The sequence below is a fragment of the Mesoplodon mirus genome (assembly GCF_964341445.2).
Source record: "Mesoplodon mirus genome assembly, chromosome: 4".
In the NCBI taxonomy this organism is placed as follows: domain Eukaryota; kingdom Metazoa; phylum Chordata; class Mammalia; order Artiodactyla; family Ziphiidae; genus Mesoplodon; species Mesoplodon mirus.
In genome coordinates, this window is record NC_138979.1 from 36,410,911 (window position 1) to 36,434,076 (window position 23,166).

The 23,166-nt window shown below is 50.9% G+C and overlaps 1 protein-coding gene across 6 annotated transcripts in view; it reads left to right on the forward strand.

Moving 5' to 3' along the window:
- Positions 1-3,184: 3,184 nt before the first annotated feature.
- AP3B2 (adaptor related protein complex 3 subunit beta 2) overlaps positions 3,185-23,166 on the forward strand; it is a gene marked incomplete at both ends in the record, with an annotated part of 31,588 nt that continues 11,606 nt past the window's right edge. For 2 of the 6 annotated variants that reach the window (XM_082616837.1, XM_082616838.1), the window contains 14 exons: positions 3,185-3,297; positions 11,962-12,037; positions 12,175-12,249; positions 12,544-12,639; positions 17,828-17,988; positions 18,255-18,321; positions 18,422-18,604; positions 18,713-18,996; positions 19,262-19,316; positions 19,671-19,742; positions 21,171-21,233; positions 21,588-21,720; positions 22,000-22,109; positions 22,725-22,901. In XM_082616837.1, the coding sequence (XP_082472963.1) occupies positions 3,185-3,297; positions 11,962-12,037; positions 12,175-12,249; positions 12,544-12,639; positions 17,828-17,988; positions 18,255-18,321; positions 18,422-18,604; positions 18,713-18,996; positions 19,262-19,316; positions 19,671-19,742; positions 21,171-21,233; positions 21,588-21,720; positions 22,000-22,109; positions 22,725-22,901 (1,665 nt within the window). Of the gene's footprint in view, positions 3,298-6,360; positions 6,609-11,961; positions 12,038-12,174; positions 12,250-12,543; positions 12,640-12,781; positions 12,830-17,827; positions 17,989-18,254; positions 18,322-18,421; positions 18,605-18,712; positions 18,997-19,261; positions 19,325-19,630; positions 19,743-21,170; positions 21,234-21,587; positions 21,721-21,999; positions 22,110-22,724; positions 22,902-23,166 lie in introns of those variants that run through there. The other 4 variants (XM_082616835.1, XM_082616836.1, XM_082616839.1 and 1 more) reach the window with 4 other exon arrangements.

Here is a 23,166-nt window from a genome sequence, read left to right on the forward strand (position 1 = left end):
TCATGCAGACATACATTAAGCTGTGTGCACTCCAGCAACGTGTAGCTTTTGGAAACCTGTTTCTTTATCCTGAAAATGCAGATATGTACCCATCTTGTGGAATTGTATTAAGCATCAATGAGCAGCAGCTTAATAGATGTTGGTGGCTGAGATTGTGGGAGGGTCTTTCTCCTCTCAGACTTGGCAGGAGATGCCTGTCTTGGGTCTAGATCTCACCCAGGTTTCTGTTTCTTTCTTTTTAAAAAAATATTTATTTTTATTTATTTTTTGGCTGCGTCGGGTCTTAGTTGCAGCACGTGGGATCTTTCATTGTGGCAAGGGCTCTTCATTGTGGCACACATTGTGGCACACGGGCTTCTCTCTAGTTGTGGCATGCGGGCTCCAGAGCACGTGGACTCTGTAGTTGAGGCGTGTGAGCTCAGTAGTTGTGGCGTGTGAGCTTAGCTGCCCCATGGCATGTGGGATCTTAGTTCCCCAACCAGGGATCGAACCCGTGTCCCCTGCATTGGAAGGCAGATTCTTTACCACTGGACCACCAGGGAAGTCCCCCAGGTTTCTGTTTCTTCAGGACTTCTGCTCATCTCAGGTTCACATGCCCCTGGTGTTGCCTCCAGGGAATGGCAAGATGGGAGATGACTGGGAAAGGGGGTCCTAAAGGAGGAGGAGGGGAGGGGAATGGTGAGGCTGGAATTTGAGATGAGAAGAAAACGTTGCATAAGGAGGAGGTCTCAACTGCTGGAAATTGAAGGGTGGCTCATGGCAGAATTTACCCATGATATCCAGGCCTCTGAAGTTCCTCAGCACAGGGAGGCATGTGTGGGGTAGCGAAGACATTCACCTCAGGCTTAGCCCCAAGCCAAGTCTCCTGAGCCCTGGGTGGCCCATCTGACCCAATGATCAGTGGCTTCTCCTCATCCCAGCCTGCAAACACCCGGTGGTCTGGTCCATTTCTCCTCCCAGGCCCTGACTGGGGCAGTCAGCACCATTAAGTTCTTCCTGTCTGAGGCTTTCCTGGGTCAACACTTAGAGTCCGTGGAGCATCTGAGCCAGGAGACCTCTTCCTGGTCAGGTTGATGTCACCCACTGGATGCTGGTGCGGGGCCCACGTGGGCGTGTACTGCAGCCACAGAGAGAGCATCCACTTTGAGGGTGAGTATCTCATCTGGAACACAGACCTTAGTCTTCGAACAGACGCTGCCCATCAAGCCCAGCTCCACCAGTGGGTGGGCCTCACAGGGATGAAGACTGCAGGTCCCGAGCTCATGGTGTGAGTCTCTGAAGACAGGCACTTGGGCACCCAGGGTATGGGGCTCAGGGCTGTGGGATCCTGGGAGATAGGGGTGCAGGCTGGATCTTGGGGCTGGAGTCACAGGACCTGACCTGGCTCTGATCTGCACTTGTCTGTTGATCCTTGCATGCAAGAATCCTTGTGGCCACGGGCCGCTCATGCTTCTCGGCTCCTGCGAAGGCATTTGTGTCCAAACAACGGCAGCGACTGCTGCTGCGCTCCCGCTCGCTTTGGAGGGTGCTGCGTAGACAGGGCGGCTGGAGCACCGCATATGCAAAGCCATGGACGCTGACCCACCTCCCTATCACCCCACGGGCAGCAACTGCGTGCACTCTGCACTGCACTGCTCGGCCTAGAGCCCAACCTGGACCCCCTACAAATAGCCCAGAGTCCCATTAGTTCAGTGCGCACAGCCCAGCTACCCACGCAGGACCCCACGTCACCTCCAGAGCCAGTTAACAAATGCAGCTAACCAATGCATTCCTGGAAAATTCAGGCCCTCCCTCCCCACCCAGACCACGTTCTTCAAACTCAAGATCCACTTTCCTCTGGCAGACCCAAAGCCCCCAGAAGCAAACTAGGCCTGCTAACTCATCAAGGTTCTACTCCTCTGAAACCCTTTTGGGCCCACTCCAGGAAGATCCCAGCTCACAGATACTGGGCACATCTATTTACTTCAGCCTACTTCAGCCAGGTGCTGCCGTGGTCCTGGTCAGTCCCTATTCCCATTTTCCAATGGAACCCACCTACGGAGACAAATTCCACATTTCCGGCCCCGCCCATTTCCACCCAGGCCTACCAATTCTGGTTCTGGAGACACCTGTATCCTAGTCTATAGATCAAGACTCAGCCCTATGGACTCTTCCACACTCCATATCCAGGGCTTCTCCCTGAAGTCCCGCCAAAAGACCCCAGCTATTCAACCTGATGCCCTAAAGTCAACTAGAACCCACCCCTTCCCCCAACCCAGTCAGCACTTTCCCTCTGGATCCAGGTCTTTCCTTGGGGTACCTTGGGCCTTGGGGGAGGAGCTGAAGGCCTCACATGATCCAAGAGTCTTGGCAGTCACACAAGACCCTAACCCACCCTCTTCCCTTCCCCTTCTTTCCTAGGTTTCGGTGGATGTGGACTTGACCATGGACTAGCCATGACCTCAGGCACTCCTGGGTGGGCATAAGGGCTTCAGAAATGGTTATTAAACTATTTTCCAAAGCTGAATTCGGGGTTCGCATTCCCCTCTATTCGGTCCCCATCTCTCTACACCTGCATCTACATCTACAGCAGCATGCTGTAGGCTCCTTGGCGCTCTTGGACCAACCTTCCTTAAATTCCAACATCTCCAGGAAACCCTTGTGCACAGCTTTCTCTTACCCCTCCCCCACCCCCGCCCTTTCCTTCCACAGCGTGAGTGAGCATCCGCGCTAGTATCTGGGATGAGTGGAGCCCCTAGAGGCCGTTCCACCGACACCCGGTGGTCGGTGGTAGGTAAAGACGTTCTGCATCCCCAGAAGGCTGTCCAATAATCAGTCCAGCAACCTCCACCCACCCCCAGACCTGGAGCTGCATCAGTCCCTTTAAAGGGCAGGAACCTTCTTTACTGGGGGGTGGAGGGATTTCCGAGGGATTGGGGCGGGGCCAGACCCTCCTCCCCTCCTGCTCTCTCCGCGGACACGCGCTCCGCTCCGCAGGCGCCGGTACCTTTAAGAATCTTCACGCGAGCATCCCTGATTGATAAATCCGCGCGCTGCCTCAGCCACTGCAGGTTGCGGCCTCTGCGGAGCCCAGGCCGCGCAGCCGACCTCGCCTGTCCGGCCTGCGTTCCCTTCCTCGGTCCCTGCCGCATCCCGGAGGCGCCGCGACCTCCCCAGCGAAGCCCGCGACCTCCCCTGCCGCCCCATGTCGGCCGCCCCCGCCTACAGCGAAGACAAGGGCGGCTCTGCTGGCCCCGGGGAGCCCGAGTACGGCCACGACCCGGCGAGCGGCGGCATTTTCTCCTCCGACTACAAGCGGTGAGGGAGTCAGCCGAGAGGGTGGCTGTGCCCGGGCCGGCCTGGAAACATGCGCTCCGGTACCATGGACAGCGCCCAGGCCAGTCGGCAGCGCCCAGGCCGGGCCTCGGCGGCGCGCACCGGAAGCCTGCCCAGCCCCCTCCCGCCGCGGTCACGGGCCGTCGCGACGCCCGTCCCCCACGCCAGCATCCCGCCGTGAGGGGCTGGCCTGGGACCTGGGAAGGGGGTCGGAGGCTGGTGGGGGATGGGCCAGCCGTCTCTCCTTCTGGAGGACCAATCCTCCCGCCCCAGGTGTTTCTCCTGTTAGTAGGTTTGGATTACACGTTCTCCGCCTTTTTTCGCGTGTGGCGAATTGACTCCAAAATAACGTGGGGGAGGGGTCAGAACCGGCGAGCTTGAGCCTGGGGCCTGTCCGGGAAGGCCCATCCTGGAATAGACTCAGAACCTCCAAGGCCTGGCCCCTCCTACAAATCCATTTTCCCTCATTCTGGTCCCCATGTTCTCATCCCCATCTCCCATCTGACGCTCACACTCCTGCTCCCCACGTTGCCCCTATAGTTCAGCCCTACCTTAACTTCCCACTCTTCCCTTCCGCCTTTGGATCATTCGTTCGTTTATTCGTAAATTTTGAAACAAGGCTTTTTAAGGGCCTACTGTATCGAGTCTCTGTGAATGCAGCCATGAACATGAGACAGTCCTTGTCCTCAAGTTGCTCTAGAGGGGGGCACAGGGAAGAAGCTGTCAGTGACAGTTCAGTGTAGCGGGGGCTGTCAGAGCGGTGAGAGGAGCTGGTCCCTGTGCCCGGAGAGACGGGACAGGGGAGAGCCAGGGATGTTTCAGGCAGAGGAAAGAGCTTTTAGCAAGGTGTGGACGTGAAGGAGAGCCAGATCACAGGTTTTGTAGGTGCTAATACGGTGAGGGCAGAATCTCTGTGCAAGCCACCGGAATGACCAGAAATGAAGGTGAGGAGATGCCAAGGTCGGGGGTGGGGGCGGGCACTGAAGGGTTCTAAGCAGGCAATAGCAGATTTGCATTTTAGAAGGATCCCAGGCTGGATTGTGGAGAAGAGATTGGAGGGGTGCTGGATTCAGCAGGAGACAAGTGAAAGGGGTTGAAGTTGGGGGGGAGGACATGATGGTGGCCTAGACTATGGGCGAGGCACAGGACTTGAGGGCTATTTTAGGTGGTAGAAGCCACAGACCTGATGATTAACTGGGGGGAAAGGTAAGAGGAAGGGGCTGGGAGAAGATAAGGATAATCTCAGGTTACTAGTTCTTGTAACTGGATAGATGGTGGTGCCATACAGGGTAATTGGAAATAAAGATATTACAAGCAAATTTGTGGAAAATAATGGCTTTTGACATGCTGAGATTATAAACTCTGAGGTATAATACATTCAAGTCTAGTAGGTAGCTGGATGTTAGGATTTGGAGTCCAGGAGATTATTATATATATCCGTCAAAGCCACAAAAGGAAGCCAAGAGAACCTAGGGAGCATGTAATATAAAATGAGTTCAGACAGGGCACAGGTAGGAACGCTGAAGACATGGAATTAAGAGTGACCAGAGAGCAGGAGGAAAGTGTTTCAAAGTAACTGAGAAAAAGTAAGCCAAGGGAAGGAGGAAAAATAAAATGTAGTTTCAAGAAGGAAGCAATCAGCAGTGTCAATCCTCACTGAGGTCAACTCAAACAAGGAAAGCAATCATGACCATTGGTTTGACAAAGAGCAGGTCAACCCCTTCCTGCTTTACTCCCCACCTTCTGCCCTGGGAGAATAGTTCTGGCAAAGTCAGAAGAGGAGGGGCTAGATTATTTTTCCCCAACATTCTATGATGAACAATTTTAAACATACAGAAAAGTTGAGTGAATAATACAGTGAATGTGTGCCCTCCCCCTAGATTCAACCATTGATGACATTCTGCCATATTTGCCTTATCTAACCATCTGTCTATATTTTTGGCTGAGCCATATAATTTGTAGACATCATGGCGCCTCAGCCCTAAATTCTAATCAGCATGGGAAGCCAGATTAAAGTGAATACAGGAGTGAAGAGGAGGTAAATAAATAAAACACAGTGGATGGGAATTTTGCTTTCAAGAAGTGTGACTGTAAGGGGGGAGAGAGGGAAAGAGTTGCCAGAGGAGAACATCAATTCAAGAAGGTTTGTTTATTTTATTTTTGTTGTTATTTTTGTTTGTTTATTATTAGGATGGGAGAGCCCAGAGCAAGTTTAACTGCTGATGGGAAGGAGCCAGCCGTGTGGGAGAGGCTGAAAGGAATTGAAGGAGAGGGGAGGGGAGGCTTGCAGAGCTGGGTGGGAGGATGGGCCTGGCCTCAAGGAGGACCAGCTCTGCCCAGAGGGAGGAGGACAGGAGAGGAGAGAGTAGATGCAGATGCTTGGGAGCTGCGGGGGATTTGATCTAAAGCCTTTATTTTCTGTGAGAAGCCGGTAGTGAAGCTGCAAAGGCAAGGCTGTGGGTGGGAATTTGAGGAGCATCAAGGGGGTTTGAAATACAGCAAATAAACTAACCACTCCTGGCAGGGTAGGGGCCGAGGGGACAAGAGGGCCAAGGATGTGAGTAAGAAGCAGATTGGAGGGGTGGACCTGGGGGGGCCTAGGCCAAGTATGGAGGAAGTAGAGATAAGAGAGTGCTGATAGGAAGGAAAAAATCAAGGAAATGGCCCTGGAAAGACAGGTGAGGATCAAGATGGTTAGGGTCAGAGTGAGAAGGGTGTACAAGATTTCGGAGGAAGAGCTGTCCTGAGGAGGCAGAGGTCCAGTTGTGGCATGAGAGTAGAGGAGAGGGATGCCCCACCTCTGTCTGGATCAGCTCTCCTGCCCCCTAGTCCCCTGCCTGGAGATTGGGGGTTGGTCCTGTCCCCAGTCCCTGCCCTCCTCGCCCTTGTGAGTCCTTGTCTCTGAGCAGTGAAGAGGAAACCAGAGCCTCCCTCCCCTCCAGTATCCAGTTTCTGAGTTTCGGGGCGGGCCGTCTGGTGACAGTGACAGGCATCCCCAGCTCCCTGGTCAGCTCAGTCCCATTTCGGAGCAGGACCTGGTGCCCAATGCAGCGATTCCTGCAGCTCCCAGGGGCCGTGGTGAGGCCAGGGGGCAGAGGGGCTTGTGGAGCTGATCAGGAGGCTGCCAGCCCTGTGCTGGCCCCTGAAGGTGGGCCCCCACCCTGGTACCAGGCCCTGCAGCCGGAGGAGCTCCGGTGGCTGCAGGCGCCAGAGGAAGACACGACCCCAGAAGCGTCCCTGGAAGGACCTTGCCTAGAGCCTGGCCAAGGCCACAGCCAGAGGCAGCCACTACGGTACAGAGGGGCTCCCAGAGACCCTCACCCAGACAGCCAGGAAGGCAAGGGGTGGGAAGCTGCCACTCTCAGCCAGGACCCATTTAAGTCCCACCTCCTCAGCAGGAGGACTGGGCCAGCATTTAGGGTCTAGGTGGGAAGGGGGGGTGTCAGGGGTACTGTATGGGGGACTGAGAGTTTGAGTTGGGGGAGATAAGCCTAACTCCCTGGAAGCTCTGAGGGGAAGAGGATAGTAAAATATTTGAGGGTGGAGTAAAATATTTGAGGGTGGAGTAAAATATTTGACCTTTTCGTCCCCCCAGGTCCTAGCTAGAGTGGGTTCTGGGTGAGGTTTGGAGACAGGATAAAGCGTTTGGCCACCCTCTCCTGTCTAGTGGGTTGGAACTTGGGTTGTGAGGGGAGGGAGGAAAGTGGATATCAGGCGAGATGAGTATGTCTGGCCTCAAATGCCATGTTTTACCCACCAGCTGGCTCCAGTGCCCCTTGCCCCAGAGAGTCCCTCAGGCCAGGCCAGGGGTCAGGTCACAGTGAGAGCAGTATAAGGGGATCGGACTACGGGAGATTAAAGTTTCATGGCCTTAGAGTGTTGCTGTGTATCTCTCCCTTCTTCTCCCTCTTGGGGACATAAGCTGGTGGGGGTGAAGATGAGGGACCCGGGGTGGTTACACCCTAGGAGGGAGCTGCTGTCTGTCAGGGGGCAGCTGACAATCCTTCCTGTGCTATGTCCGCTATGTCCCCCCAGTCCCTCCGCTCCCTCGATTCCCCTCACCTAGGGCCCTAGAGCCTTCAGGAGACTGGAGGGTGTGTGCTAGGCTGGGTGGGTGGGAGAACTGTGGGTGCCACAGCACACGCTCTGGGTGTGTGCATTGGACACAGGCCTGTGGCATCTGTCGGGGTGGTGAGGACACCCGGGTGCGAGGAAGCCTGCTTTAGAGAACTCCCAGAGTTAAAGGGGCTGGGCAAACTCTGACAGGTCCCAGTGAAGTCACCCCAGGCTGGCCAGTGAGGATGCCCACCTGACCCCTCAGAAGGAGATCAGAGGATCTGTGAGGCTGGAGTATTTGATCTTAAAAGCCTGTATATATCATCAAGAATCTCAAATGGGAGCCCACAGGCCATTTTGGCCAACGAGACTGGAGTAACTCAGTCTTGTCAAAAAGGTGTATGTGTATGTGGTGTGTGTGGTGTGTGTGTGTCTGTGGAGGGACGCGTGTGGGGTATGTGCACGTCTGGATCAGGGGGTGGGGGGAGCTGTGATGGATATGTGTCTGTGGGCGTCTGTAGGGATTTGTAGGTGAGGTGTGTTCGTCCATAGGTGTGTGGATTTATGTGTTGAGAGTGTTTTTGTGGGAAGTGTATGTGTGGTATATGTGTCTGTGTGTGTATTTCTGTGGGGATTGTGGGTGTGTGTCTGTAGGGGTTTTTGTGGGTGTGTGTGGGTTTATGTATAGATTGTATGTGTCTGGGGGTTGTAGGTGTGTTTTGGGGGGTCTGGGTATGTGTATGGGGTACAGGTATGTCTGCGGGGAGATGTGGGAGGGTATCGCTGGTACCAGTGTTTGGTGGGGATGTTTGGGTGTGTAGGTGTCTGTGAGGGTGAGTTGGCTGTGCGGGGGTATGTATGGGGGTGCAGTGGTGTGTGTATATTGGGGAAGGTGGCACCCAGCTCTGTTATTGTTTCCACACCCTCAGTGCTGCCCAGGCCCAGGTGAATGGTCTGTGTCTCTGTCTACAGCCATGTGTCCTGAGTTCAACACACCTAGAAATTGACCACCTGGTTTGTGTTTAGGAGGGTGACAAGGTGGTTGTCTTCTGACCCTGGCTTGGCCATAGGGAGTAGAAAATGTCCTCTGGTGTGGGGGGACATCTTCCTGAATGGAGGAGTTTTGGTTTTTTTTTAATTGAAGTATAGTTGATTTACAATGTTGTATTAGTTTCTGATGTACAGCAAAGTGATTCAGTTATATATATATATATATATATATATATATATATAATTTTCATATTCTTTTCCATTATGGTTTGTGACAGGATATAGTAGGACCTTGTTGTCTATCTATTTTATATATAATAGTTTATATCTGCTAATCCCATACGCCTAATTTATCCCTCCTCCACACTCTTTCCCCTTTGGTAACCATAAATTTGTTTTCTATGTCTGTGAGTCTGTTTCTGATTTGTAAATAAGTTCATTTGTGTCATATTATAGATTCCACATATAAGTGATATCATATGGTATTTGTCTTTCTCTGTCTGACTTACTTCACTTAGTATTATAATCTGTAGGTTCATCCATGTTGCTGCAAATGGCATTATTTCATTCTTTTTTATGGCTGAGTAGTATTCCTGAATGGAGGAGTTTTAGGTCAACTTGAGTGGGGCTGGACATCTTCTCCTGCCCTCATCTGACAGCTGTCAAGTCCTCTGTGTTCTGTTAAGCACTCACACATTTCTTCAAAATGCAGCCCTATGACTAGGTGCATGTTATGTCAGGTTCTTTTCTTCCTCTTAGCATTTATCACTTACTCATTTCTCAGCATCAGTCACACTTGCCTCTTTATGACTATTATCATGCTCTTCCCCCTCCTAATATTGCTACCTCCAATTTCTGATTTTTCTATTGCTTTTAAATGTTTCACTTCTGTGACTAACTTTGCGCACACTGCTTTTTTTTTTTTTTTTTTTGCGGTACGCGGGCCTCTCACTGTTGTGTCCTCTCCCATTGCGGAGCGCAGGCTCCGGACACGCAGGCTCGGTGGCCATGGCTCACAGGCCCAGCCGCTCCACGGCATGTGGGATCTTCCCAGACCAGGGCACGAACCTGTGTCCTCTGCATCAGCAGGTGGACTCTCAACTACTGCGCCACCAGGGAAGCCCACGCACACTGCTTTTTAATTCCTACCATTGGTGATACCTCTCCCGGCTGGGTTCTCATGCCTGGGTCAAAGCTACGGATTATCTGAGTATCATCTGGGAGATTAGAGAATGTACAGTTCTCCATACACAACTGCTCATCACATTTTGGAATTGCCTGGGCAATATATGAGTGCATCAGTGGTCCCACTGCTCTGTCAGCTGTGTGCAGACACATTTTTCCATGGGGTTATTCACACTTCTCTGTTCACTTCTTTGACCACCAGCCCCTGGACCTCTGAGTATGGTTGGGCAGGTTGTTCACTGCTCAAGGGCACATGGCCAAGGAACACTAGACAATGCTCCACTCACTGAATGGGGAGCAGCAGCATAGGGCTGTGTCTACCTGGCGGGGCAAGCGGATGGCAGAAGGGCTTGCAGCAGCCCTGACAGTGAATACTGAATATAGACCCTAAATTTATATCAGTACTTTATCCATTTTGAATATTAAACTTTTATTCACCATATCCCAGATATTTTCCTTTCTGTTGCTATTATGGGCTGAATTGTGTCCCCCTCAAATTCATATGTTGAAGTCCTAACTCCCAATACCTCAGAATGTGACTGTGTTTGTAGATAGGGCCTTTAAAGATATAATTAAGTTAGAATGAGGTCATTAGGGTGGGCCCTAATCGAATATAATTCACCTGTTATAAGAAGAGGAAATGTGGACACAGAGACCCACAGAGGGAAGACCGTGTAAAGATATGGGAAGACAGCCATCTACAAGCCAAGAAAAGAGGCCTCAGAAGAGACCAACCTGCTGACACCTTTCTCTCAGACTTCTAGCCTCCAGAATTGCGAGCAAATAAGTTTAGGTTGTTAAGCCACCCAGTCTGTGTTACTGTTAAGGCAGCCCTAGCAAACAAATACAGTCACCTTGGTTTTTTTTTTTTCTTAAATTTAGTTTACATACAAAAGTTAAAAAAAAAATAAACCTAGTAATAATAATAAAAAATTATTATTACTGAAAATTTTATGACCTTGAAAATTAAAATTTCCCCCCTTCCATATATTGAAATAATTTAACTATTAAACAAATGTGGAATTAATTTTGGTGTGAAATATATGTACAAGTTAAATTCTTTGCTACATAGCAGTTGTCCCAACAGCATTTATTTCAGGGGAGGAAAATTTCTTTCTCCCACTGGTGAGTTATTTGTTCCTAATGTATCAACTTAGATTCATTTGTGAAATTTCCCCCCTATGACTCTTGACTTTCTACTTTTAACCTGGTACCATAGGGCTTTAATCGTTGTCATGTTGTTTTGTGTTTTGAATTCTGGTAGGGGGAGTTGTCTGTCATTGTTCCATTGTTCTCTTGTTCTCCCCCCAAAATTCTCTGGCGTTCTTACCAATTGATTTTTGTTTCTAGATGAATTCTGCAGTCACTTCAGGAGGTTTGACAAAAGGCCTCCATTGAACTTTCAATGGCCATTGTATGAAATTTGTATATTGGCTTGGAGACTACCTTTATTCCCCTCCATCATGTGCAAGGGGTTATTTATTTAAATCATCATTTACCTCTCCCATTAGGGTTTTATAACTTTCTTGAATGACTGTTGAATGTGACAGGTCTGGCCTTTGTGGTAAGACCACCTGAACAGACTCTGGAGAATCTGGGACCCATCCAGTCCTTGGAATCAGCTCAGTCTGTGGGGTCAGGGCCTGGGACCACACTCAGGGCGGGACAAGGGCATCTTGCTCTTGTTTTGACACCCACCTCCTTTCCACTTGCTCCAGGTCCTTCTCATCTATCCAACTGGCCATTTCCTGGGAAGGGTCCCTACCTTTCCCACCCCAAATCCATCCTGTCACCTCCTGGCTGTGTTAGTTTCCCAGGGCTGCTGAACCACAAACTGGGTAACTTAATAGAAATTTATTATCTCACAGTTCTGGAAGCTAGAAGTCCAAAACCAAGGTGTCAGCAGGGCCTTGCTCCATCTGAAACCTGTAGGGGAATCCTTCCTTGCCCCTTTCTAGCCTCTGATAGTTTGGCAATCGTTGATGTTCACTGACTTGTAGACGGATCACTCCAATCCTCTGTCTTCACAAGGCGTTCTCCCTGCATCTCTCTCTTCACAAGGCCATCTTCTTAAAGAACACCAGACGTATTGAATTAGGGACCAACCCTATTCCAGTATTACCCCATCCTAATTACAGCTGAAACAATTCTATTTCCAAATTAGGTCACATTCTGGGTACTTGGGGTTAGGACTTCAACATATCTTTTATGAGGGGAACACAACTCAGCCCATAGCACTGGCTGGCCCACATGCTCCTCCCTCCCCTAAGTCCCCTGATGTGTATTTTACCACCTTCCCTTCTGGTCGAGTCCTGCTTTCCCTGCCCAGGTCCCTTCTTTCTGCCTGGAGCCTACTGATTGATAGCCCCACCCCCACTGCTGTGCCCTCAGCTGACCTCTTGTTTCTGCCACCAGGCATGATGACCTGAAGGAGATGCTGGACACCAACAAGGATTCCCTCAAGCTGGAGGCCATGAAGAGGATTGTGGCGGTGAGGGGGGAGGGAGGAGCCTCCCTTGGGCGAGGGGACTGGGGATCAAAGAGCAGCTCTCCTTGGGTCCTTGTGGACCTTCTCCTAATGAGAGCTGGCATCCTTCTTCTCCCCCTACCTTGACCCCCACCACCCAGATGATCGCCCGGGGAAAGAATGCCTCAGACCTGTTTCCTGCCGTGGTGAAGAACGTGGCCTGTAAGAACATAGAGGTGAGCACTACCCGGTGAGGGGTCTCTCATGACCACCTCCACCAGGAATAAACTGGAGCTGGTTGGGGGTGAGGAAGGGAACAATCCAGTCCTTGGGTGGGGGGCAATCTGCTCAGAATGTTCCTGGTCCAGGAAAAGACACCATCTAGATGTCCCTGAACTAGATGTGGATCAGAGCAAAGGAGTCAGGGTACACCCAGGATGCTTTCCCCATGGACCACAGCCAGCTGGGGTGATGACATCTCACGGGGTGGGGGCACCAGTCCCTGCTGAGAAGCCCACTCCCCCCCCCAGGTGAAGAAGCTTGTCTACGTGTACCTGGTGCGTTACGCCGAGGAGCAGCAAGACCTAGCCCTGCTGTCTATCTCCACCTTCCAACGTGGCCTAAAGGTCAGAGGTCTCCGTTTGCCTCCCTGGGGTCTGGGCCTTGTGGGTGCTGTATTGGAGGAGTAAACCCAGGGAGAGGTCTGAGCATGGGGGGACAGGCTCTGGAGGCCTTTTCCTAACCTGCCTAAAGTTGGGAGAGTCAGAGGAGGCTGTGATGATGGCTGCCTCAAATGTGAACCACTTGAGCCCCTGACATTGGCCCTCACCCCCATTGATATAAAGGGATTGAGGCCCACAGCCAGGCAGAAGTCTGCCTTCTTAGGACAGGGTTGTGTGCGGGGAGCTGCTGACCTGGATTCCTCACCTCTGGGTGTCGGAGCCTTGGCACTGGCAGGTTCACCTGGTCTGCGTATCTGTCTGTGGAGAACAATGGCTTTGGAACCTTTTCACCTGGAACTGGGTAAGGAGGACAAAAGGGTTTATTGAAAACAAATGAGCTCCATGGAGAGGAAAACCACAAAGTTCACCAAGCAGGAGAGCAGCCTCAGATGTGGAGACTGGGTTCCACGGTCAGCACAGAGAACATAAAGATAAGACCATTCCATTTTCAATAAGTACAATACAGCCAGTGATTCCTTGAGAGTTGGAACAAATTGATTATTCTGTTTAGCACCAGAAGAAGTAGTTGACTTGTCTCAGATGCCCCAGTGTATGTAAAATATCCACCTTTAAAGACCTGGATCACATTTGTTGTGGCGAAATGCTCTTTGAGGCAGGCAGAAATTGAAATCACCCAAGGGAAGGGACAGGGGGAAGATTCATGTCCCTTAGAATTCAGTGGAGGGACTTCCCTGGTGGCGCAGTGGTTAAGAATCCACCTGACAGTGGACAGTGACGGGGACACAGGTTCGATCCCTAGTCCAGGAGGATCCCACACGCCGTGGAGCAACTAAGCCTGTGCACCACAACTACTGAGCCCACGTGCCACAACTACTGAAGCTGGCATGCCTAGAGCCCATGCTCCACAACAAGAGAAGCCACCACAATGAGAAGCCCGCGCACCACAAGGAAGAGTAGCCCCTGTTCGCTGCAACTAGAGAAAGTCCGCGTGCAGCAGTGAAGACCCAACGCAGCCATTAATTAATTAATTAAAAAAATAATGCAGTGGAGGCTGAATCCCCCCACACTATTTAAACTGAATATTCTCACTTTTGATTTTGTATATTAAATGCAGGCATGATAGTCTCCACTGGGTGGTTTTCTGGTTAGGATAAGATTTCTTCTGGGTAAAGAAGGCAGCATCACTGCTGTTCTATTGGCTCCAATCAGACTCTTCAGCTCTGATTACAGCCATTAACTCCTCTAGTCTTTCCACATGTTTAGTTCAAATTCTTGTGAGAGGGACTCTGAAAAGTCCAGCTCATCTTTTCATGTTCAGCTGATGCTGTAGGCTGTTCAGCAGACTGAGAGTTGACTGCCAAAACCCGGAGCACGCGTGCCCCTGGTTCAATCTGCTCTGGCCAGCAGGAGGGGATGACAGAGTCTGCTTCTCTGAGGTGGGGCAGAAAGCATGGGCACTTGCATATACCATTCTTTCATTCAGCAAACACTTGGGTACTTCTATGCCAAACACTGTGCTAGGTTATTTTTAAAAGTCAAAACCAGGACTTCCCTGGTGGCCCAGTGGTTAAGACTTCACCACGCTCCCAGTGTAGGGGGCACAGGTTCGATCCCTGGTTGGGGAAGATCCCACATGCCACGTGGCATGGCCAAAAAGAAGTCAAAACCATACAATCTATCTCTCAGAGTGGCTTGACTCGGGGTTAAATCATTTTATAAGAAACATTCTGGAAATTTTGCACAGATTTTTACATTGACCTGAGTTTCTACAGTCTGCCCCTTTTCCCTTTTGGAAAACCAGAGCTCATTTAGTCCATCTCAATGCAATGATTTCTCTAGAACAGTGGTCAGCAAACTTTTCTGTATACTGCCAGGTGATAGTAGTCTAGGCTGTGCAAGCCATCCAGTCTCAACCATGCAACTGCTCGATTTTGCCCTTGTAGTATGAAAACAGCCATAAATGAGTGGGCATGGCTGGGTTTGTGTACATTTTTATTTATAAAGAGGGCAGAAGACAGATTTGGCCTGGGGACTGTAGTGTGCCAACCTTTGCTCTAGAACATCTCTGACAGGTCATCTCCAGTGATACAGACCTCACTCCTTCATAAGGCAACTTGCTGCGTCTTAAGACAACTACAACTTTTTTTTTGTTTTTATTGAAGTATAGTTGATTTACAATGTTATATTAGTTTCAGGTGTACAACATATTAATTCGATATTTTTGTGGATTATACTCCATTTAAAGTTATTATAAAATATTAGCTATATTCCCTGGGCTGTACAATATATCCTTTTAGCTTATTTAGTTTATACTTAGTAGTTTGTACCTCTTAATCCCCTACCCCCTCTTGATTCTCTCCACCACCCCCCGCTGGTAATGACTAGTTTGTTCTCTGTATCTATGAGCTGTTTCTGTTCTGTCATACTCATTCGTTTGTTTTATGTTTTAGATTCCACATGTAAATGAAAGCATACGCAGGATATATACCCAGGAGTGGCATTGCTGGATCATATGAAAGTTATATTTAAAAAGTTTTGAGGAACCCGCATACGGTTCTCCGTAGTGGCTGTACCCATGTACATTCCCACCAGCAGTGCATGAGGGCTCCCTTTTCTCCACACCCTCTCCAGCATTTATTTGTTGTCTTTTTGATGATAGGCATTCTGACAGGTGTGGAGTGATTACAGCTTTTTTTAAACCATTATATTGTGTTGAAACCTCCATCGCCATAATTTTTTTTTTTTTTTTTGCGGTACGCGGGCCTCTCACTGTTGTGGCCTCTCCCGTTGCGGAGCACAGGCTCCGGACGCGCAGGCTCAGCGGCCACGGCTCACGGGCCCAGCCGCTCCGCGGCATGTGCAATCTTCCCGGACCGGGGCATGAACCCGTGTCCCCTGCATCGGCACGCGGACTCTCAACCACTGCGCCACCAGGGAAGCCCCATTGCCATAATTTTTAAAAATTTATTTCAGGCGCACAGAAGGCATAAGGAATAATATAATGAATATATACCCAGCATAAGAAATGAAAGATTTATCAAACAGCTGAAGTCCCCTATGTATCTTCTCCTGCTTATTATTCATATACATGTATTTATTCTTTTATTACTTATTTATGCATTCCTAAATAATGTATAATATTGTTTTGTAAGCAGTATCTTATATGTGTTCCTCTAAAACTCACTTTCTTTGTGTTTTTACTACTGTTAGGGGGGGCTTTCCTGCACATTAGAACCAGCCTTTTCTGTCAGCCCAGGCTGAAGCTGTGTTTGCTTTGCAGCCCACTAATGTTGGCTCAATTCAGACAAACCTCCAGTTGGCAAGCAGATAATCTAGGTCTCCATATATCCTGTCTTTATGCAATTGGTTCCTTGAATCTCCTGTGAAACCCTACTGTATTTCATTTTATAAGTTTAGCACAGGATCCAAGCCAGGGTGATTCTGAATCTTAATTTTGTCCTCCTGATTTTGTGTCTTCCTCCAAGATGCTGATAAGCTATTCAGACCAGGGCAACAGACTATGAGTCCCATATATCGTGCTTCCAGGATGACACTCATCTGTTAGTAAATCTTCCCCAAGTACCGCATTTTACCAAATTGTGGACCACCTAACTGCAATCAGCTGGTATTTTCCCATCTTGTTAGGAAGGATTTTAACAGCAAGAAAATTTCTTAACACCTTTCATGTGCAAAGGGCTGTGGTTATCCAGAGATAAAATAGACATGAATTCTGCTCTTAAAATGCTTACGTATTAAATGAAACAAAAGGCCTACATCAAAAATGGCAATCCAGGAAATACCATGAGAGACTCTCACAAATGCTTTGCTGAAATCAAGATACATGCTGTTAATAGCTACCAGCCTAGTTACCCTAGCAAAAAGGAAAAGGGATTTTGGGGGATAACTTCCTGTGAATCCATAATCATTTCCAAATAAAATGTTAAATAAAAAAGGAAAATAGGTTTTAGCAGTGGATGTGATATGATTTGACTCACAGACTCCTGCTTTTAACATAAGTGCTTTGAAACTGTCTGTTTAAAAATTAATTCCAGAATTTTAACAGGGGTTACCATAATTTTCACCTGTAATTTTGTGGCTCTTTCTCCATTTTAGAAAATCAGGGTAGCATCTACCCTTTAGTGTCCCAGCACCTCTCCCACTGTCCACAGTCCTCCAAGATTAACGGTAATTTACAGCTACTGCTGCTCTTGTAATCTCCTGATCACAATACACTGTGTCTAAGGCTCTTCTCAGGTGTCCATAGGATGCAATAAGAGCAAAGAGGAGGGGCTTACACACCTATTCTCTCTTTTTTAAAGCAATTAACAATGGTGTAATACCATTTTTGTTTCTTTACTTATTTATTTTTGGCTGCGTTGGGTCTTCGTTGCTGTGTGTGGGCTTTCTCTAGTTGTGGCGAGCAGGGGCTACTCCTCGTTGTGGTGTGTGGGCTTCTCACTGCGGTGGCTTCTCTTGTTGCGGAGCACGGGCTCTAGGCGCGTGGGCTTCAGTAGTTGTGGCTCACGGGCTCTAGAGCGCAGGCTCAGTAATTGTGGTGCACGGGCTTAGTTGCTCCACGGCATGTGGGAGATCTTCCTGGACCAAGGCTCGAACCCGTGTCCCCTGCATTGGCAGGCGGATTCTTAACCACAGCGCCACCAGGGAAGCCCCACACCTATTCTCTTTTAAACACTGTGGAGGAAGAGGAAGAAGAGCAGGTTTGAGAGGTTGCTGGGAGAGAGGACTGTAAGGATGAACTCTCGGAAAGGGAGACCAGGTTGCATTTGCTGGCAGTCCCCTCCAGCATAAACACAAAGACACCCTCCCCTTCCACACACTCCCCTAAATAACAAGAGCTTTAGGTGTTCTGAAAGTTTGCCACTCTTCCTGAGAGTGAAGCAGCCAATGCCACATATGTTCAGGTGTCAGATTTCTGCAGCAGGGCCAAGAGTCCGCGCCTTCAGGCAGCTCCCCACCAGGTACCCAGCACTAGCACATCATCCAAGCTCAAGAGAGGAGGCAGGGAAGCAAGAGCTGGTGGTGACTAGGGACAGTGAGTTCCACAGGTGTGGCCTCTGCCCTCAGGCCACCTGCTGCTCTCTCATGGCTCTGCCTCCACCTCTGCTCTTAGGACCCCAACCAGCTGATTCGTGCCAGCGCCCTCCGCGTCCTGTCTAGCATCCGTGTGCCCATCATCGTGCCCATCATGATGCTAGCCATCAAGGAAGCTGCCTCGGACATGTCACCCTATGTGCGGAAGACAGCTGCCCACGCCATCCCCAAGCTCTACAGGTATACTCCAAGCCCCCGCCCACCCCTGGCCTCTCCCAAGTCTTGCAGGCTGCTTTTGGTTTTGCTTCTGGATTTTTTGTTTTGTTTTTCTCTTCAGATGGTTTAAGGCAGTTTGGGGAACTGACAGAGATGGAGAACACTGAAGGCAGTGGCTCACACCTCTTTATGAATAGGGTTGGGGTGAGGGAGGTGAGCACAGCTTGGGCGGATGTTGGGAAGGCTGGAGACGGGGGAGGGGCAATCCCTTTCAACAGTTTCTCTCTCAGTTTGGATTCTGACCAGAAGGACCAGCTGATAGAGGTCATTGAGAAGCTTCTGGCAGACAAGACCACGGTGCGTATGTGGACACACAGGGACGGGTGGTGAAAAGGAGCCAGGCAGAGGCCCCTCTGTCCTTCCTGTTCATGTGCTCTTGCCTCTGTCGGTTCCCCAGCTGGTGGCGGGCAGCGTGGTGATGGCCTTCGAGGAGGTGTGCCCAGAGCGCATCGACCTGATCCACAAGAACTACCGGAAACTCTGTAACCTGCTCATCGACGTGGAGGAGTGGGGCCAGGTGGTCATCATCAGCATGCTCACCCGCTACGCCCGCACGCAGTTCCTGAGCCCCACCCAGAACGTGAGTGGCCCAGACCCCCCAGGCGGGACCCCAACCCTCGCCCTAGCAGAGTGGGTAGGCGGGTCTCCGGGAGGAGGTGCCCACTGTCCCGCCTCTCTCCCGCTCCAGGAGTCTCTGCTGGAGGAGAACCCCGAGAAAGCCTTCTACGGCTCCGAGGAGGACGAGGCCAAGGGCCCGGGGTCGGAGGCGGCGGCCTCCACGGCGACGTCGGCCCGAAAGCCCTACGTCATGGACCCCGACCACCGGCTGCTGCTGCGCAACACAAAGCCGCTGCTGCAGAGCCGCAGCGCCGCCGTGGTCATGGCGGTGGCGCAGCTCTACTTCCACCTGGCGCCTAAGGCGGAGGTGGGCGTCATCGCCAAGGCCCTCGTGCGCCTGCTGCGCAGCCACAGGTGCGCGCCCGCCGCGCCCGCCCCGCCCACGCCCACGCCCGGGGGCCGGCTCGCCCCGCTCCTCCCCACCACCCCCCGACCCAGAGCGCCTGACGCCCTCCGCCCCAGCCCACCTGCTCCCCGCCCAGACCCCAGTTCTGCCCTCCTCCCGCTGGTGCCCTCCCCACACCGGTCGTCTCCTCCCTCCTATTCTGCCCACCTCCCTTCTCCCGACCTGCTGCCCCAGCCGAGGGGCCCAGGTACCTCTGACCCCTCCTCTCCACAGCGAGGTGCAGTACGTGGTGCTCCAGAACGTGGCCACCATGTCCATCAAGCGCCGGGTGAGCAAGTGACCAAGGCCTGCACTCGCAGTCTGAGGAGTGGCTCCTGCGGGGCTAGGGTTCTGGGGAAAGGCAGGATGGGGGGAATTCCCTGGCTGTGCAGAGTGTGGGAAGGAGAGACCCCAAATGCAGGTGGAGAAGCAGGGCCTGGATCCCGAGGGCCGCTGAGGGAGGAAAGCCTGATGAAGAAAGACCGGCTTAGATCTGAGGAGGAGGGAAGAATCGAGGACTAGAGGACAGTGAGGGGCAGGAAGGATGCTGGGTCCTGGGTCAGGAGAGGAGGAGGGGCGCTCTGGAGGAGAAGCAGGTCTCAGGCTGAGGTGGAGCTCCTTGGGGCTGCCTCTCTCGTGCCAGGGTATGTTTGAGCCGTACCTGAAGAGCTTCTACATCAGGTCCACCGACCCCACCCAGATCAAGATCCTGAAGGTGAGTGATGGACAGACGTGCCTGTGGACTTTCTGTCCCCCACCCCCATGACCCACTTGAATATCCACAGTGGCCACCTTGGTGCCTGCCTGTTTCAGGGGCTGAGCCCACCGTTGCTCCAGCCAGAAGTGTTTGCTCAGGAAGCCAGGCTAATGAGAGTGGGGGGACAGGGTGAACGGAGCTGCCCTTTGCCCAGTACCTGTTATACACCTGCCACTTTTCACATATGAAGTAATTCGATTTTCATAATTACCTCAGGAAGTGTACGTTATCTCTATTTTATAAAAATATAGACTTAGGGAGGTGAGGTAACTACCGAAGGTCAGGTCTGCTGACTCCCAATTCATACTTTCCCCTGGGACTTCCTTGGCGGTCCAGTGGTTAAGATGCCGCGCTTTCAATGCAGGGGGCTAGGGTTCAATCTCTGGTCGGGGGACTAAGATCCCACATGCTGCGTGGTGCAGGCAAACAAAAAAAAAAAAAAAAAATTCATACTTTCCCCGCTGCAGTCTCTGTCTTCTACCCACAGTGTAATTACCCTCACACACCTACGCCCTCAGGCTGTCGTGCAGACATAGCCCCACAGAACAGGCGGCAGGAGCCCGCACCCACGGTCCGTCCCTGATCTGCCTCCTTATCGAGTAACTTCCTTCAGCAACAGTTAATCCTCCTAACCCTTCTGAGCACCTATTGTGTATCTCACGGCTAGATCTAGGGGGATCTAGGGGTACAACAGAACAAACCAATCAGGCACCCTGCCCTTGTGGAGCTTACAGTCTCGCTGGGGTGAGGAGGAGACATTGGGCAGCTAATCACACAGCACAGGTAAAAATCCATTTGCGAAATAGGATGTAAAAGGAAAGTGCAGAGAGCTGTACGAGCATAAATAGGTGGACCTGATCTAGTCTGGTGTCAGGGAAGTTTTCCTTCAGGAGGGGAGGCTTGAGCTGAGTACTGAGACATGAACATGAATTCTCTAGGTAAATGCAGGGACAAGAATGGGAAGAGGTGCTCCACACAGAGGAAAGAGCATATGCAAAGGCCAACAGGAGGGTTGTGACTAAAGGCCTGTGTGACTGGGGCATAGAGGATAAGGGGGAGAATGGTGGGAGATCAAGGACTTACAGACCATGGAAAGGATCTTGGTCTTTATCCTAAAAGCAACTGGAGGCTTTAACTTTTCCTTGAAGGTAGAGAGGTGACATGATCATACTGCAAGCATACTCTGTCAGGGAGTTCATTTAAGAAGCAAACTGGTCCTCCTGCATTTTGGATAAGTTTCATGATCTGTCAGTTCTCTCATCAATCTAAGGATGATGCAGGGCTGTCCTGCCTGAGGAATGTTTTCTGGTTGGTGATGTGTGTGTTTGGAGTGAAGGTTTATGAAAGCACAGAAAGCCACCCTGCCCGTTTTCTGACTCTCTGCAGCTGGAAGTGTTGACTAATCTCGCCAATGAGACCAACATCCCTACTGTCCTACGGGAATTCCAGGTACGGGCCAGGGGCCGGCTTATAGTCAGAGAGGCCCACGAGAGTTGTCCTGCAGCTCCTTGTGCTTCGTGAGAATTGGCCTGGTGGGGCAAACCTTCTCTTAAAAGCCCAAAGTGGAGAAACTGTTATTTTACATCCCCTCTCAATGCATTCTACTGGCTTTGGGTTAGGGAATCACTGGGTGACGGGTGAGGCTGTCATTCCTTTTCCCAGAGTTTAGTCTCTGACATGATGAGTCATTGAATGAGGGGTAACAGCTTTCTGGAAGGTCACCCTCAAGCCTGCAGAGTCACTGCCAAGTCAAGTCTGAGGGATCACTGCCTTCCGGGGGTCACTCTGTTGTGGTGTCCACAGACCTACATTCGCAGCATGGACAAGGACTTTGTGGCAGCCACGATCCAGGCCATTGGGCGCTGTGCAACTAACATAGGCCGAGTCCGTGACACCTGCCTCAACGGCCTGGTGCAGCTGCTGTCCAACCGTGATGGTCAGTGTTTGTCTGCATGTCCCAACTTTGATGACTAGTGGGTGCTGCCTGCATGTCTGACTCTGATGGCCAGTGGGTATCCACCTGTCTGTTCAGGAACAATGTGTGTTCATCTGTCTGTCTGCCTCAATTAGTATCCAAGTGCTCCCACGTCTCTGAGGGCCACTGGAGAAGTACAGGGGGTTGAGGAACACAGCCAAGGGGCTGGGGGCATTGCAGGTGTGCCTGTTCATTGTGTGTAGTCATCTGACTGTCCCGGGCTCATTTCCTGTCCTACAGAGCTTGTGGTCGCAGAGTCCGTGGTCGTCATTAAGAAGCTGCTGCAGATGCAGCCAGCACAGCACGGAGAGATCATCAAACACTTGGCAAAGCTCACAGACAACATCCAGGTCAGGGAGTGACCCCGTTTCCTTTCCCAACCCAATGTCCTCCCCATGATTTAAGACGCTATAATTAAACACTAGCCTTAATAAAAAATCAACTTCCAAACCTTCCCTACTGGCTCGAAAGGTCTTCAGGTGGGAGGAGGGGAAAGATGAGACCATGTGACCCTGGTTCGCATTCCCTTTGGGGATCCCTTGCTGAGCTTCAGCCTGTACCACCTCTCAGGTTTTCTCTAAAGTTCTGGCCGAGGGTGGCCAATTGACTAGTCCAAGTTGAAACATTCAAGCAAAGGCATTCCTGAAGATTCAGGGAGAATAACAAGGCAGTAAAGCATTGAGGGTACAATGGATCCAGAAAATCAGTCTTTTATACTAAACTGTGACTGAATTTGGGGCTTGACGTCTCTGTCCATGCTAATGAAACCCTAGGGAAGAGGGGAGATGCTGCCCAGGAAATGCCCAACCTTTTAATCTCTCTCCCATCACCTCCCACTCCCATTTCCAGAGAAGCCCACGATACAACAGGCCACAGATGGGAGGAGTGCTGATTCCTTGGCAAACCAGGTGCCCACCCACATTCCCACGTTTACCCCAGACCTGACTCCTCTCCCACACCCACAGGTGCCCATGGCCCGAGCCAGCATCCTGTGGCTCATTGGCGAGTACTGTGAGCACGTCCCCAGGATTGCACCCGACGTCCTGAGAAAAATGGCCAAGTCCTTCACGGCCGAGGAGGACATCGTCAAGCTGCAGGTCATCAATCTGGCAGCCAAGCTCTACCTGACCAACTCTAAGCAGGTACAGATTGGGAGATGCCTCCTAAAACACTCTGGGCCCCAGAAACAGCCCAGGCAGTATTCTGTGGGCCCTAACCAGGTAGGCATGAACTTTAGCACCTCTTTCTTTCTTTTGTCACTTTTTTTTCTTTTTCATATTTTATTTTATTTCTATTAATTTTGATTGCAGTATAGTTGATTTACAATGTTGTAGTTTCTTCTGTACGGCAAAGTGATTCAGTTATACATATATCAGCACCTCTTTCTGAAGAGGGAGTTCAGGACAG